Source organism: Mastomys coucha, unplaced genomic scaffold, assembly GCF_008632895.1.
Source record: "Mastomys coucha isolate ucsf_1 unplaced genomic scaffold, UCSF_Mcou_1 pScaffold22, whole genome shotgun sequence".
In the NCBI taxonomy this organism is placed as follows: Eukaryota; Metazoa; Chordata; class Mammalia; order Rodentia; family Muridae; genus Mastomys; species Mastomys coucha.
This window is the reverse complement of record NW_022196905.1, coordinates 206,499,497-206,515,160: the sequence shown is the minus strand read 5'-3', so window position 1 is coordinate 206,515,160 and position 15,664 is coordinate 206,499,497. Positions and strand designations below refer to the sequence as shown.

General features: G+C 40.2%; 2 protein-coding genes across 2 annotated transcripts in view; both read right to left on the bottom strand.

The window, feature by feature from the left end:
* Positions 1-569: 569 nt before the first annotated feature.
* LOC116071440 (arylamine N-acetyltransferase 2) lies at positions 570-9,186 on the bottom strand. Its single transcript, XM_031342940.1, has 2 exons — positions 8,842-9,186; positions 570-2,286 (listed from the first exon to the last, which is right to left on the bottom strand). Exon 2 carries the CDS (start codon positions 2,278-2,280, stop codon positions 1,408-1,410), a length of 873 nt encoding a protein of 290 aa, XP_031198800.1. The 5' UTR covers positions 2,281-2,286; positions 8,842-9,186; the 3' UTR covers positions 570-1,407.
* Positions 9,187-10,065: 879 nt separating this feature from the next.
* LOC116069400 (arylamine N-acetyltransferase 1) overlaps positions 10,066-15,664 on the bottom strand; it is a 13,085-nt gene continuing 7,486 nt past the window's right edge. The window contains exon 2 of the mRNA XM_031339979.1: positions 10,066-12,699. Within this exon, the coding sequence (XP_031195839.1) occupies positions 11,821-12,693 (873 nt within the window). The 5' untranslated portion in view covers positions 12,694-12,699 and the 3' untranslated portion in view covers positions 10,066-11,820. The remainder of the gene's footprint in view (positions 12,700-15,664) is intronic.

Genomic DNA, 15,664 nt, shown 5'->3' with positions numbered 1-15,664 from the left:
TATTTAATATTTCAGGTAATATTTAAGTCATACTAGGATTTCTGATGGGGTGAAGAACAGTTTTAGTCTCATAATCAAACTCAAGTTGTTTAACATTGATAGAGTTTATAGAGTGGATGACATAGTTTTCAGGTGACAACCACAGGCTAAATATTTGTTTAATGTATGTTTAGATCTCCTCTCTCTCTCTCCCTCCCTCTCTCTCTCTCTCTCTCTTTCTTTTTTCTCTCTCTCTCCCTCTCTCCCTCTCTCTCTCTCTCTCTCTTTTCTCCCTCTCTCCCTCTCTCCCTCTCTCTCTCTCCCTCTCTCTCTCCCTCTCTCTCTCTCCCTCTCTCTCCCTCTCTCTCTCTCTCTCTCTCTCTCTCTCTCTCTCTCTCTCACACACACACACACACACACACACTAAATCTGTGGCTGATTTGTCACGGTTAAAATGAGTACTGCCCATATATACTATTAACTCATAGTTTAAGGGCTCAATGATAGCTGTAGAGGTGAGACCACAAAGCAGCTGGTCACACTGTCATAACAGAGAAGAATTAAATAAAGACTGCTCAGCTTTTTTCTTGTTTCTCCTTTTATTCAGTCCAGGACCTAAATGTGGGGGCATGGTGCTGACCACATTCTTTCATCAGTTGGGTCTTTCAACTCCAGTTGAACTTCTTAAAAAATACAGGTATGCCTAGAAATGTGTCTTCTATGTGGTTATAAAGCTAGTAAATTCAGCAGTGATGATCAATCAACATAACAGAGAAGTAAAATAGACATAAGACTCCCTTGCAGAAGACACCAACCCTATTACATCCTAATGGCTCCACACAAAACCTTTTATGCATACGATACTAGTCAACATGTTTTAATATACCTCTTTCAAAATAAGTTTTAGATATATATTTCATCATTTATATTAATTATTCTAGACATACATTTCTTAAAGTCAAGAAGCTCAAGTTTCTAAATTGGTGTTTGTTCCCACAGTAAGAAAAAATAGTATAAAAGGAAGTAGATATAAAACAACACAGAAAGAAATAAGCCGTGTGACTGGTTCTCTTGGGCCCTAATCACATATCATTTGGTGTTGGTGTAAGTCATCTATTGAAGACTATATAGTTATTTGGAACCAATATTACTTCTCATTCTTCTTTGCTGAATCCAAATCCTATATTGTACAGGTAATACCTCATAAAAATCTGATATGGGATACATGCTGGTTGAATTTAATGAGAATGCTTTTCACACTATTCCTTTTACTTAACAATTAGCACAAATTGTAAATTTAGCTGTAAGTCAATGTTAGGTATTTCCTAGCACACATCAAGGTGATCACCAATATGTCCAAGTCATCAGTTTGGATACTTTATCATAAACATTCCAAATACATAGAAGGACACCAAAACTTTGCATATTCTAAATGGTAAAAAATAGATCACCATGTTTAGGCACAAGTTTTCTCTCTAAAGAAACCCCAAATACAGTTTTCAGTACATCTTCTATTTCCTCCTCAGTCAAACTCTTAAACTCTATAAGATCGACATTGTCCTTATAACTAAACCTCGTATAAGTGAGGGTGGAGCCAACCAAACAATGAACCCCTTCTGGGGTCTGCAAGGAACAAACTGATTTGCTTGTAAACACAGACACTGGCGATGTCTGAAGGAAGGTATTCATGGACTCAAAGTCCTCAATAGTGCGGGGCTCAACAGTAAAGGAGTAGATTTTTCTATATTTGTTCTTTTCAAGGAGGTCTGAGTTAACAAATTCTTTGTTTGGAACATACTGCTCTCTTCTGAACTGGTCCAAGTACCAGGTTCCATTCTCCTCTGTTAAACGGAAGATGGCAGGCACCTGAGGTTGATCCTTCCCAGATATTAATTCCAGAGGCTCCCACATCTGGTAGGAACGTCCAAACCCAGCATCAACAATGTAGTCCTTCCCACTGATTGTCACCTGGACTAGAAGGTGAATCATGCCACTGCTGTACTTATTGGCTGGAGCGTTAAAGACATATCCTCCCAACATTGTGGTTTCAAAGCCCATCTTGGTCAGAGCCCAGTACAGCAGATGATTAACCTGAAGACACCACCCACCCCGCTTCTTCCTCACAATTTGATCAAAGATGGCTTCAAAACTCAGCTCCATGGATTCCCCACAATGGATGTTCAAGTTCTCAAAGGGAATAGCTCGTATCTGGTGCTGAAGGATTTCAGTTAATGCTTCCAAGTCCACTTTGTTCCTGGAGTTCTGATAACCAATTCTTTCAAAGTACGCTTCAATGTCCATGGTTTCCTAAGGCAAGGAAAACAATCCAAAACAAACATTACCACATTGCTTGTGAATTTACTAGAGTAGGGTAACTCTGGTTAAAACTCATTTTCAAGATATAAATATAGGCAATACTTGCAACTATCTACATTTATTTTCCTACTATTATAGGCACTGACTACCATCAATGTTCATAACATTTAAACAAGTGTTAAATAATCTAAGTGACCTGGGATGAATGTTTTCTTGTTTGTTCAAAATACAGGTCAAATGGTGAGCCAGATAATAAGTTGCTTAGACATAGTATGTTCTGCCCTCTTCCCTTTGTATACTCAGTACTGGTACAAGTAAAAAGGCAGACAAGGACAAATAACAAAAAAAGATTCCAATTAGAACCCATTAAAATAGGCTTCTGAACATTTGCTTATAGAGTCAGGAGAATTATGTAATATAGTATACAGTTGTCATGGTACCATTTACATAAGTATTAAATATCTAAGACTTAGAGAGAGCAAAGGGAAATTAGTTAGACATTCCCAGTCCCCATTTGGCTCCTTGGTATTTGAGTCTCTGTAGAAGAGAACAGAGTGAGCTGTGCTTTATGGATAACCGAGCTCCTAACTGCTGCTTGCCCAGGATGGGAGAAGAAGGGTAAAACAATAATGATCCACAGAGGATGAGACTGGAAGAGACACTTGGAAACAAATTCCAGACAACACAGTCAAATAACATAAATATTGGCATAAGCAACAGTGAGGTTTTAGTTTTTGTTCGAAGATTAAGTTTTGAGTTGGAATTTAGATTTAGTAACTATAGATTCATTACAATTAAGTCAGGTTTTGGCTAGGGGCTCAATACTAGCTATATGTTGTAAGAAAAACATACCTGGGTATTCTGTGACTAAATATATTTCAATTGTATATTGATAATGATGCAGCTCAAGGAAAATTCCTATGGGTGCTTGGGGAGTAGTTGGTGTGGAAGGAGATGAAGGAAAATACTATTAGCTTCACACGCAGGCTCGCAGAGACACTATGCAAGGATGCAGCCTTCCTTCAGTCTGGTCATCAGTCCAGACAAGACTTAGATAAGGCTGGTAAACATATTTGGATCCTTTGAGACTTCTTAGGAAGCACTTTAATATATATCTAGGTTTAAAGTAGGATACTGTCTTTCATTCAAAAGTATTAGAATATTTCTTCTTCCTGGTACAAACTCTAGAAAGGACTGTTTAAAAATGAAATATAACATGGTTTGGGAGGATGGCTTAGAGACAGCAGGGCATTTGACTTCAAGCTTGACAACCTGAATTTGATCCCCATAACTTAGAATGTCAAAGGAGAAAACCAGCTCCCACGAGTTTTCCTGACTGTCCCATACCTGTCATAGAATACAAACCCCAAGTAAATGTAAAATGCTAAATATAACACTACTTTTCTTGAAAGCAAAGGGATACATTATTATTATCTGTATTGTACGTTATGAGGAACCACAGAACATCACAAACATAGAGAGAAGACTACATTGAAAAGTGAATATCTGAGCTCCACAGGGAAGCTTACAGAAAGGAGAATGTTGAGGGATAAGAGCACCATGATAGTTTCTATGCTGGAACTTCAAGTACCTGGATGTTCTCACAAGTACAGAAACCTGAAGCAACAACCCAGATCATTAGTTGCCATAGGAACAGTAAGGAGGGATGAACCATGTTCCACATCCCTGGTTACTACCTAAATATAGACTCCTCATGGAAAGTGGTGTGTGCGATGGCCTTCCTTGAGGTAACAACTACAACATAGACTAAAGGCAGGAAAAGAAAGTGCCATTCTCAATGAGGATGTCACCAGAGAAGGAGAGCGACAACTTCCACATGAAAGACATGCCACTTAAGAATCTCCTGTCATATTTGATTCTCTTTCCTCTTCCAAAATGATAAAGTATAATTCCAGTTGGACATTTTACTAGACAAACTGGATTCATGGAAGTAGTTAACAATAGAAACAATGTTATTCATTAAAAAAAAGTGAAAACAGAGAATGAAAATGTACCAGGGGACTGTCATTAGGAGATGAGCTATTACAAGTGTACCAAAGAGAACTAATGAAAAAAATTACTAGAAGTCATTTATAGGGATATAGCACAGAGTAGTATAAATGGTCTCAAAGAGGTGACAGATAAGATGACTGAACAATGCACTTTCTGCAATGAAAGACTTCAAACTTAGAAAGTAATTACAGAAATTATGCAAGACATTACATTAATTGTGATGAATAGTTTTCTATAGATATAACACAATACATAATAACATACTAGGTATGCAGAAGGACAGCTTGATGGTCATAGTCAAGGTTAATGGAAAGATAAAGCCATGTCAAAGGCAATAAAGTGCTGACAGGCATGCAGAGCAACCAAAGTTTCTAATGTGAAAAGTACAAAATCGGAATAGAAAAAGAATCTAAAGTGTAAGGTGTGTGTGTGTGTGTGTGTGTGTGTGTGTGTGTGTGTGTGTGTGTGAATGAAAATTTTGCAGAAATCTTATCAGAAAAACAAGAGAGATACCATTCCAAGAAAAACTGAATTCTACATACATGACATGCAAATATATCTATTTAAATCATGGAAATCTAAAATTAAGAATTACTCAAGCATCTGGCAGAGAATTAAGTAGTTCTTCATAAGGAAGGTGACATCAAGCTGGCAACAGATGGTTCCACAGAAACCTGCAAAGTAAAATAATGGAACCCTGTCTACAAAGTCCTGAAAGGTCACACTGTCCCTGAGTGTTATTCTGTTAGCATGTCACTGAATTCGAATGTCAGCAGGCATGAGACAACAATGGGAAACAACCATGAGCTATCCTGGTGAATAGCTCTTTACCAGCCAGTGGAGAGGCGAATGGAAAGGAAAGCCAAGAAATGGAGAAGGCAGCATGCTAAGATGCTAGAGAGTACTATGTATTCTTTCCATACGGGCAAAGAGTAGAAAGGATACACAGTATGGCTCCTGACCAAGCCAATTCCTCTTATACATAGATGTAACTCGGTCATAAGGCTAGATTGAGAATTGGTCAGAACTGGGGAGACCTGAAGGACCATTAAAAAGTCATCGTAGGAATATCTGCTTTTGCAATAGCTAATGTGAGCTAACAACATTCATACGCTGGACAGCGTAGATCTCTACCAGGTCAGTGTTCCTGTGGGGCTGTGGCTTGTGAAAACTTGTCTAATACTCTCCAAGATAAGAACAATGACTGTCTTTGATCAGCCAAGGTAGACAGTCCTCACAGATTAGCTTGCCATCTTCTGACAGGCAAAGTCTCTGGCTTTCATCTATTCTTTATCGTGTGAATTGCAAATGCTGGAGTCATCCAGTCCAAAGTCCAGCTAAGGATCTGTAGTGGTGGTTAGCTAGTTTCTGTTGTGATTAGAAAGCAACACACATGTTAAGCAAAATACCTGCGGGAAGACAGCTCTATTTTGGATCATCGCTTCAGAGGCATCAGTCTATGGTGAACTGGCTCCATTACTGTGGGTCTGTGTTGAGACAGAGTGTTATGGTAGCAGCCATGATGAGGCAAAAACCTTACTTCATGGTGGCCAAGAAGTAGAGACAAAGTGGAAGGAGTCAGTGACAAGATATATCTTTGATGGCACACCCCCGGTGATGTACTTGCTCCCACCAGGCCCTACTTTGCAAGAACCCACTCAGTTGTGAACCCACTCAATCCATTCCTGAGGTGAACACATTCACAACTAGATCACTGCCCAATAGCACCAGCGGCCTTCAACATTTGAGCTATTCATTCTCTATCCAAACCATAAGAAGAAATGAATCCCTTATCTAGATATATACCTATATATACATATACAGGCCTCATATAGCAATAAAGATTGGCCAACTTTTATTGCTATATGAGGCAAAAATATATATGCAGTAAAATAAGGACAAGCAAAAGCCAGGAAGAGTTGGCTTGCACGCCTTACCTAAAATGACAACAATACACTGAAGAAAATACACTACGGGGCTGGTGGGATGGCTCAGTGGGTAAAAGCATTTACTAAAATACAGACAGAAAGACACAATAATGGTGATAATAAAAGCTAAGCACAGTGTAAAATACACCATGGCTCACAGGAAACCCTTTACGCATGCTTCTCTCTACCACATGTACTGAAGGAAGGAGAACGTGGCATGCTTGTGCACCTACACACAGTGGGCACAGGAGCTTGGAGAGATTCAAGGCCAAAGTGAGCTTGTGAGAATCCTGTCAGTAATTCACTTAGACCTGTAGATTCCTTTTACCATTCGTGCCATGTCTGAGGCATGGCCTTTATGCTTATATATAAAGCCTTACACTCCATAGGCTATTTGGAGGACTCCACAATGACTTCTGGGGCTCCCTTGCTTCTTTTTGTAAAGACTGCATAAATAATTGCCAAGTAAATGTTCTCCCAGCACAGCTCTGGACCAAGGACTTGTTGGTACAAGGCCTTGAAAGCATCGCTTCCTTGCTTTTGTGTGGGCAAACTTTTGATTTATAATCTATACAGGCAGGGCTGCACGCGCGCATGTGCGCATGCATGCGCGCGCGCGTGCGTGCACGCACACGCACACACATACACACACACACACACACACCTGCCCCAGAACTCAGAACTCAGGCCTCAGTTCACCCAAATATGTAATTTTGCCCCTGATTTGGGGGAATTTGAGTTTAGCCAGCTTCAGGTTCATTCCATAGAACTGTGATAACCAGATTAAAACACACAAAGTGGGGGACTTCTAGAGAGTCTCCAGTACCCTATAAAAGTCTTGCTGCTTTCTGCAGATCACAGGGATATTTATTTAGTCAAGTGAACAATATGCAATAGTTATACCAGCTGCTGTCTTCTGTACCTAAATGACATGGCATACCAATCACAAATTGTCATTTTTGAATACAGCCCCCCCCAAAACCAGGTTGCAGTGCAGACCTTTTCTGGTTTTGACTCTGTCTTCAGAACCTCTGCATCATTCATGTAAAACACTGATTTTCAATAGTTTTAGTAAGAGCATTCCTTATTCTTTGCCAAATGGAATTGTGAACAAGAATCCAACACAGAAAAAAATAGAGATCAATCCGGAAGGAGAATGCCTATGCTATGTTACTGACATATTGTCAGACTAGAGGCAGGATTCACCATTGAGGGGCTCTACATGAATTGTATGGACTACTGCTGATACTCAGTGAAGTTATAGTGACAGCTAATGAACTGCTTGTAATTTTGTATATGTACTGTTTTCTTCTTTAATTCCTTTTCTTTTCTCTTTCATTTCTGTTCCTGGAGCCCATACAATCCAACTCTGTTGACAACCCTTAGCAATCTTTTTGATTAAGTGGGTGGAAGACACTAGACTTGTTGGCCTGGCTATATGCAAAGAGCACTAACAAACTGCCCTTTGGTTACAGAAAACCTATGTGGCATCCATGGCTTCCAGTAAAGGCCTCCAGCAGCCAGGCAAAGGCAGGGGATCCTGCTAGGCAAACAGTCTAACAGGGTTAGCAACAGGAAAGAAAAATAGGGCCACCGGATGAACATAGTTATACCGTACAGTTAGTCTTTAGAAAGTAGCTTAAAAAATAAGCCGGGCGGTGGTGGCGCACGCCTTTAATCCCAGCACTTGGGAGGCAGAGGCAGGCGGATTTCTGAGTTCGAGGCCAGCCTGGTCTCCAGAGTGAGTTCCAGGACAGCCAGGGCTATACAGAGAAACCCTGTCTCGAAAAAAACCAAAAAAAAAAAAAATAAATGTTAGCAGAGTTGGCAGTTGTCTGTTATTTTGGTTTTTATCTTTTTTTTTAAGTCAGGGTGGAGTCAGTTGCCTTGAGTCTGAGGCAGGCAAATGGGCTGGAGAAAGGGAAGAACTGTTATCAGAAAAGAGCTAAGCAATGTAGTTGACATTATGCCCACAGTACAGAACAGACAGAGTTCATGACAACAGGGTCCATGGGTCATGAGGCGTTAGCTCCGAGAATTCTTGACATGAGCTGGCACCACACTGTTATTGTAATCCTGTAGACTATGTTCCAAGGTAACGTCTCAGTCTGAAGTCACAGGAAGTAGTCGATTTTCTGGTGTTCCTTAAGACCCTACACACTTACCTTTCTTCAAGCACGGCAAAAGTCCCTCCAAGAATTCCTCTGGAAATTCAGTGGATGACATTGTTAAAAGTATCCCAGAGGGAATCCAATTGAGGGTTTCCTACGCTGTTAACCCACCTCTTGAACTCTCACAAACGCTTTATGTAAACACCATTACTGGTTCATTTGTGACTGATACAGAAACAATAGTAAAGGAACTAAATGGCTCTTCAAGTCTAATAGAATGTGCCTGCCTGTCACCTACTTGAACAAAACATTTGTCAGAATCACCTGTATACTGCAAAGGATTAATAGCTTGGATTCAAAGTATATGTCATCCAAACTTTCTAAACAAACTTGGGACTGGAAATTCAGGGCTGGCTGTGCTGTTCTCTTCCGGTCTTCCTCCTGGGAGAGGAAGAAATCCTGATATACAAGTCTATTAGGGAGCCCCCACTTACCGGATTCCAGGACTGCAACCAGGAGTGCCAGGAAGCAAGCTGAGTGAGTCCACTTCCGTGGTCTGTCCAAGTTGATCTGCCTCCTATGCTTAGTTAAAAAAAAAAAAAAAAAAAAAAAACCAACCCAAGGATCTCTGGGAAATGTAGTTGTAGGGCCTCACTTAACGCTGGTGAACTTTTTCTCTAGTTCTTTGGGTGAGATATCTTGTGATATCTTTGCATTTCTTGTGGTACTTTTGTATTTCACAGAGTTTATGATCTCTGGGAACCCCGTGAGAGGTCAGAGCTTGAAATGGGCTCTGGCAAAGCAGATCAAGGACATAGAGGAGGAAGAGGTTGCCACATGTCACTCATGTTCCTAATTTATGCCTCTCCTTCCACCTTTTTGTCCCCCCCCCGCTTTTTGTCACTTTCATTTCTCATCTTCAGGCCCTTCTACTGTTCTATCCCAAGGCACTGTGGAATGTGTATGACGTGTGTCCGTACATGTGTTGCAAAAACCAACAAGTGTGTCCTATGTATTTCAGTCTTTGATTTATACTAATGATTCTTGTAGATAATGCTTGCTGTTTCTTCGCTATTTCCCTGTTCATTATAATTTAAACACTCCTTGGCACACACTGTTCTCATATTCTGGGTAGTCAAAATAGATTCCTAAATTTATGCTTGGTGGCAGGGAGTCGGGGGTGGCTCAGGTGAGAAGGGGTGAGTTATAGAACTCTATCTCCACTCTCTCTCTGCTCAGTTGGGTCACTCTGATGCATGCACAGCAATACCCCTCCATGTGGTTCTGGGGCAATCTGCTTGTATAGTTTTATAACTAAACTAGCACTTCCAAACTCTTACATGACTACAACCAACCAAAGCTCAATTAACAACAACAACAGCAGCAACAACAAAACAGCTACACTCTGGCTGATACCCACAATCCTAGCACTTGGAAAGTGAAGGGAGGACCATCAAGAACTCAAGGTCATCCTAAGCGACACAGCAAGTTCAAGGCCAGCTTGGGCTACATGAGCCCATTTTCACAAACACAAAATGAAGCCATCATCCCTGTGGCAATGCAACCTACAGCTATGGTAATATCTCAGCTCTCGCTTTCCTCTTTACCTTAATATGATCAGTACTATATGAAGACTGAGAAGAATACTGGGCTACACAGTGTGAACTAGAGCATGGAGGAGGGTATGCACGAGGCCTCTGGGCTGGATTGCTGGGGGATAATGGGTTTATTTTAAAAAGTTATCAGTAGCATCAGTACATAGACAGAGGGACAACGGTGAGATGGGGACTCCAAGAATTGTTCAGGCTAAGCTCCATGGACAGACAGTTTGGTTGGGTCTCTGAGGAGAATAAGAGGATGTGACAAAGGAGGGAGCCTCTTTTTATCCCTTTTGAGGATGGGGGAAGTTCAAAGCAAGAGCCTACAGCTAGGATCTCTGGTTCCTGAGCAGGAATGTAGGTAGGGGGTGGAGACCATTTCCCATAATGGTAACCGGCACTGGGATTTCCTGTTAGCTCTGGACTCTCGGACGATAAGGAACTCGTCAATCAGTACCTGTAGCTATGGAGAGAAGGCTGCTTCAAGTATTGTGGCCTGAACAGAAGCTAGCCTCAAACATGACCTTCTTATGGAACCCAGTCAGAAAGCATGAAGTACAGAGAGGTTAAAGATTCAGATTCTGGGGCACAAGCCATATATTTACATCCCTGGAATCTATTCTCAGCAAGCAGACAGTAAGCAGCTGGCAATGTGAATGGGAGCTAAAGCAGGAGTGAGGGAAAGAAAGCTAGAAAGACTTAGAAATAATTACCACTATTATTCATTCATCCCTGAGCAGAATACTTTTGTGCGCAGGAGTGCTGTAAACCATATTCCAGGCTTCCAGCATATTAGAATAGCAGTCTAACCTGGGAACAACCCCAATATATTTGTGGCCTTTATGTCTGGTACTGAATACACATGTCTCAAACTGTTTTACATCTTGAATCAGATCCACAAGTTTACCCAACAATGTGCTCAGGGTGTGACCTCCTAGATCCATGAAGAACCATGTTTGTCTTTTGCTTGTTTCCTTTTAAGTTAAAGTACAGAGTGAATCAGAAGAATGTAGCAAGGTTATTACACTGGGGTAAAAGGGACACACGTCTCACAGAGAACACCAACCCTTATATTATATCTCAATATCTCCAAGAAACCTTTGATCCATTATATTAGCCAGTACTATTTTAAAATATTTAACGTTTAATATACTTGGCAATGTTTTTTTCAGGTAACATATATAACAGGCTATAAAGATTATCATATGATATATAAGTCACATAATTCTAAAGTATTCTCATAGTTTGAAAAAAATCAAATGCAAAAAGAACCGTGTCTGCAAAATTAACTCTGGAAGAAATTGTAAGCCGTGTCGTTGTCCTGGCGCCTACTCACAGAGCCAGGGTGCACTGGCATGAGTTCTGTTTCGAGGACTGGGAAGTTATCTGAACCTGAAATGATGGCTCATTCTTCTTTGCTTTATTCTGATCCTAAGTTGTGAATGTGGTTTCTTGTAACCTTTGGACATCATATTTAGTTTGGCTGAATTTAATACCTGCTGTTCTCTGGTTATTCATATTCAACCATTTTTTTTATGTGAGTTCAACAATAAAATGATGGTGGGAGGTTTCTACTACAAATGAACATGGCTCTCAAGATTTCCACTTCTTCGTTAAGTAAGTTTTGTTGATTAATGTTGAAAGGATTGTTGTTACATCCACTAATATTTTATTTCATTATAACTGGCAGTATTTTTATTGGTGAAATGACAGGACAACTAGGATTTCTTTTTATAAAATGTAGTAAGAAGAAGATACAACAAGTGACTAGTTGATCAGCAGTGAGCCAGGTGATTTCTGCTATGGATACATTTGCATATGTTGAGAATGTTTAAGACTATGAAATAACAACGGAGAACAATTTTGCTCCTTACCCTAAATAGTAAAAACTTGTTCGCCAAGTTTGGGCACAAGCTTTTTCTCCAAAGAAATGCCGAATTCAGTTTTCAGTAGGTCTTCCATTTCTTCCTCATTCACATTCTTAAACTCAACCAGATCTACATTGTCCTTATAACTGAATCTCCTACTGGAGAAGGTGGAGCCCACTAGACAGCAAACCCCTTCTGAGGTCTGCAAGGAACAGAACGATGTGTTTACAAACACAGACACTGGCGATGTCTGAAGGTAGGTATTCACATATTCAAAGTCCTCAATAGTGCGGGGCTCAACAGTAAAGGAGTAGATTTTTCTATATTTGTTCTTTTCAAGGAGGTCTGAGTTCACAAATTCTTCGTTTGGAACATACTGCTCTCTTCTGATTTGGTCCAAGTACCAGGTTCCATTCTCCTCTGTTAAACGGAAGATGGCAGGCACCTGAGGCTGATCCTTCCCAGATGTTAATTCCAGAGGCTCCCACATCTGGTAGGAGCCTCCATAGGCAGAATCCACAATGTAGTTCCTGTCACTGATGGTCACCTGTACTAGAAGGTGGACCATTTCACTGCTATATTTGCTGACTGGAGTAATGTAAACATATCCTCCCAACATCGTGGTTTCAAAGCCCATCTTGGTCAGAGCCCAGTACAGCAGATGATTAACCTGGAGACACCACCCACCCCTCTTCTTCCTTACTATGTGGTCAAAAGTGGCCTCTAAATCCAGATGCATGGCTTCTCCACAATGCATGTTAAGATTCTCAAAAGGAACGGCTCGCATCTGATGCTGAAGAACTTCAGTTAATGTGGCCAAGTCCAATTTATTCACTGAGTTCTTGTAACCAATCCTTTCAAAGTATGCTTCGATGTCCATGGTCCCCTAAGGCAAACAGGAGAAAAGCAGACAAACGTTACAATAATTCCTGTGGGTGTTCCAGAGTCATCTAACTGTAGCTAGAATGTACTGTTAACATGTCTACAAGAACAATGCTTCTAAATATCTCATCGGCAATCATACCACTTCTACTGCATGGCTTGCTTTTACTTGCAGTTCATTAAATGCTCTTAGTGACCCTTGAAGGAAAGTTTTGTTATTTCTTGTATCTTTCAACTTTTTGATGGTAGAAAGTAAGACTAAATGACCAGTCAAAAGACAGAGTAGATGTGGTTGTCTTAGTGATAAAAGGTAGATATTGCCAAAATAAACTTTCAAACAGTTATTGACAAAAGTGGGAGAATTATGCAATAGAGAACATAGTGGCTATGCTGACCCACTCCACCACCCTACTTAACTGAGTGTTATACAAAACTCCCTACTCAAAGATTTACACTGATTGATCAGTTCACTCCTTCACTGAACAAAGAGTTTAATGAACATATTCTAGATACTTGCTATGTTTCCTTGCCCTCCAAAATTTTGCATTTCAGTGGGCATTAAAATAATACATAAATAAATTGAAAACAAAAAAGAGAAGCATGCTAGATGTTCACAGAATAATTAAAATAAAGAGAGGTATGGGGTGAGGATGGTGGGGCCAGCAGAAAGAATAGAAAGTCTTCAGTGAATGTTCTAGAAAATGAGAATGACTGGAGAAGACTAGAGTGGACTGAGATAAGCTCTCACTGTTAGCATTCCTTCTAGACTCTGCCCCACAGTTACCTGGCAAAAGCCAGGTATGGTTGGCTTACTATAAAAAGGGCTATTTTCCCTTCACTCTCTCCTATTCTCTAACTCCCTGCCCTTTCTACCCCTCTCCCCATTCCACTCTCCCTTGCTCTCCATGTGTTCCTGGCCAACCTTCCCTCTCCTCTTCTCTCTCTCTCTCTCTCTCTCTCTCTCTCTCTCTCTCTCTCTCTCTCTCTGTCTCCCTCTCTCTGTCATTTTCTATCTCTACTTCCTTCTCAATGCCCCTTTCCATGCCCTAAATAAACTCTATTCTACAATATACCTGTCATGTGCCTGGTACCTCAGAGGAAAGGGATGCTTCAGCATGGGCTGCCAAAGGACTCTTCCCACCTCACCATACCTAACTCTGTCAAACATAGCCTTGGCTCTTTTACATTTTCATAAAACACAACACTCACTGTTAAAAATGTCTTTATGGACAATAGGGAGTTTTGCTGGAAATGAGATGAACAATGTAAATCACAGAAGGCTTAGAGGAGTGTTATATTGTGACAATACCTTCTGTAGTCAAAAATCAGATTTCTGGCTAACCTATGGATTGTGGGTTGTCTATATAAACCACCATCAATGATCAATTACACTCAGCAATAGCAATTAAAAATAGTTAGAGTCCAGGGCCAATGCCTGACTGTGACGTGTGTGGTTCAAAGACATCAGTAAGATGCTATTGAGAGACTTCTCCAGCAGAGCCAAATCTATTGTAATGATAAAAACAAACACCACTACTAACAAAGAACATACAAGGGAAGAGGACGACATTAATGACAATGGATTAGCTGTCAGGTAATATGAACTCTCCACTCCTGAAAATCACCATAATTAATTTATTTAGAAAATGTTTAGTAATCTGCTACCTGAGAGTCTTACTTTACTGAGACTTTGAATATGGCAATAGAACACAGACCTTAAGATGAAGCCCTTTACAATGTAGTATACTCTGAAATGACATGGTACAAAGGAGCTGGCCCCTAGAAGAATGGGGATAACTTATACATATGATTTTCTTTCTTATTCAAATATCCTCCCCCTATTGTCAGAGTTTTCCACTTTCTCCATTAGTTATGTCTGCCACACTTTCCCTACATCATTAGCTCTGTTATACCATCACCCTCCCTTGGCATTTAGACAACCTCTAAAATCTATTATTCAGTCCTAGAAAGAACAAATTGTCAGAACATCTTAAACTCTCCCTGGCCTTTATCCCAGAATTTGCACAAAGTATGTCCGGAAGAGAATGGCAGATTAAACCAACTGGGGAAAGGTAGTTAGCCAGCATGCTTTCTATTAGGAAACTGTAGTTCTTTTTAATTGCTATATTTATATGTAAGTTTTTTCATCATTACTATTCCTGTCCCACCCCCCCGCATTTCTTCCCATCTCCCTTTCTTCCATGCAACTTCTTTTTCATTAAGAAAAGTTTTCCTTAAGACAGAATGCCAAAATGTACTAACTGAAGATCCATCAGAATGGAACCAGTTTTTGCTAGGGATCTTGATACTATTTACATCTTGTAGTCAATCCATATTTTGGGTAGCCTGTGCCTAAGCATATTTTAATTATATACTATTGAAGCTGAGACTCAAGATGAAATCAGGAAAACATATAAAGTAGTTGCCAAGAAACTCAGAAGTGAAACACGAAGGGCTCCACGTGATGACACACAGCATCTCTGTGAAGTCATAGCCTCTTCCCTTTGTACTTCATTATCAAGATGAAAAAGAGCTAGAACACAAGAAGGGAGCCCACTGAGAACCATTAGGCTCCTCATACCTGTTCCGGTAAGTTTAATGTAGGCTGATTATCAGGTTTAATGTCTTAGAATGTTTCTTCTTCTTCGTGAAAACCACAGAAATAATAAAAATAACTTCAAATATATATGACATGGTTTTTTATCTTATTTGTTTATGTGTGTTTGTATGCCTGCTTCAGTTTATATGCACCATGTGGACGCAGCAAGCCACAGAGACCAGAAGGGGGCATCAGATCCCCTACAACTGTAATTACAAATAGTTGGGAGCCACCCGATGTGGTTGCTGAGAACTGAACCCAGGATCTCTGCACAAACACTACCTGCTACTGACTGCTGAGTCATTTTTCTCCAGCCCCGACATAGCTTTTCTTAAAAACAAAATGGTAGTTTGTTTTTTTTTTTTTACAA

Coding starts and splice junctions, on each gene's coding strand:
- LOC116071440 (XM_031342940.1), bottom strand. CDS start 2,280: ATGGACATTGAAGCGTACTTTGAAAGAATTGGTTATCAGAACTCCAGG.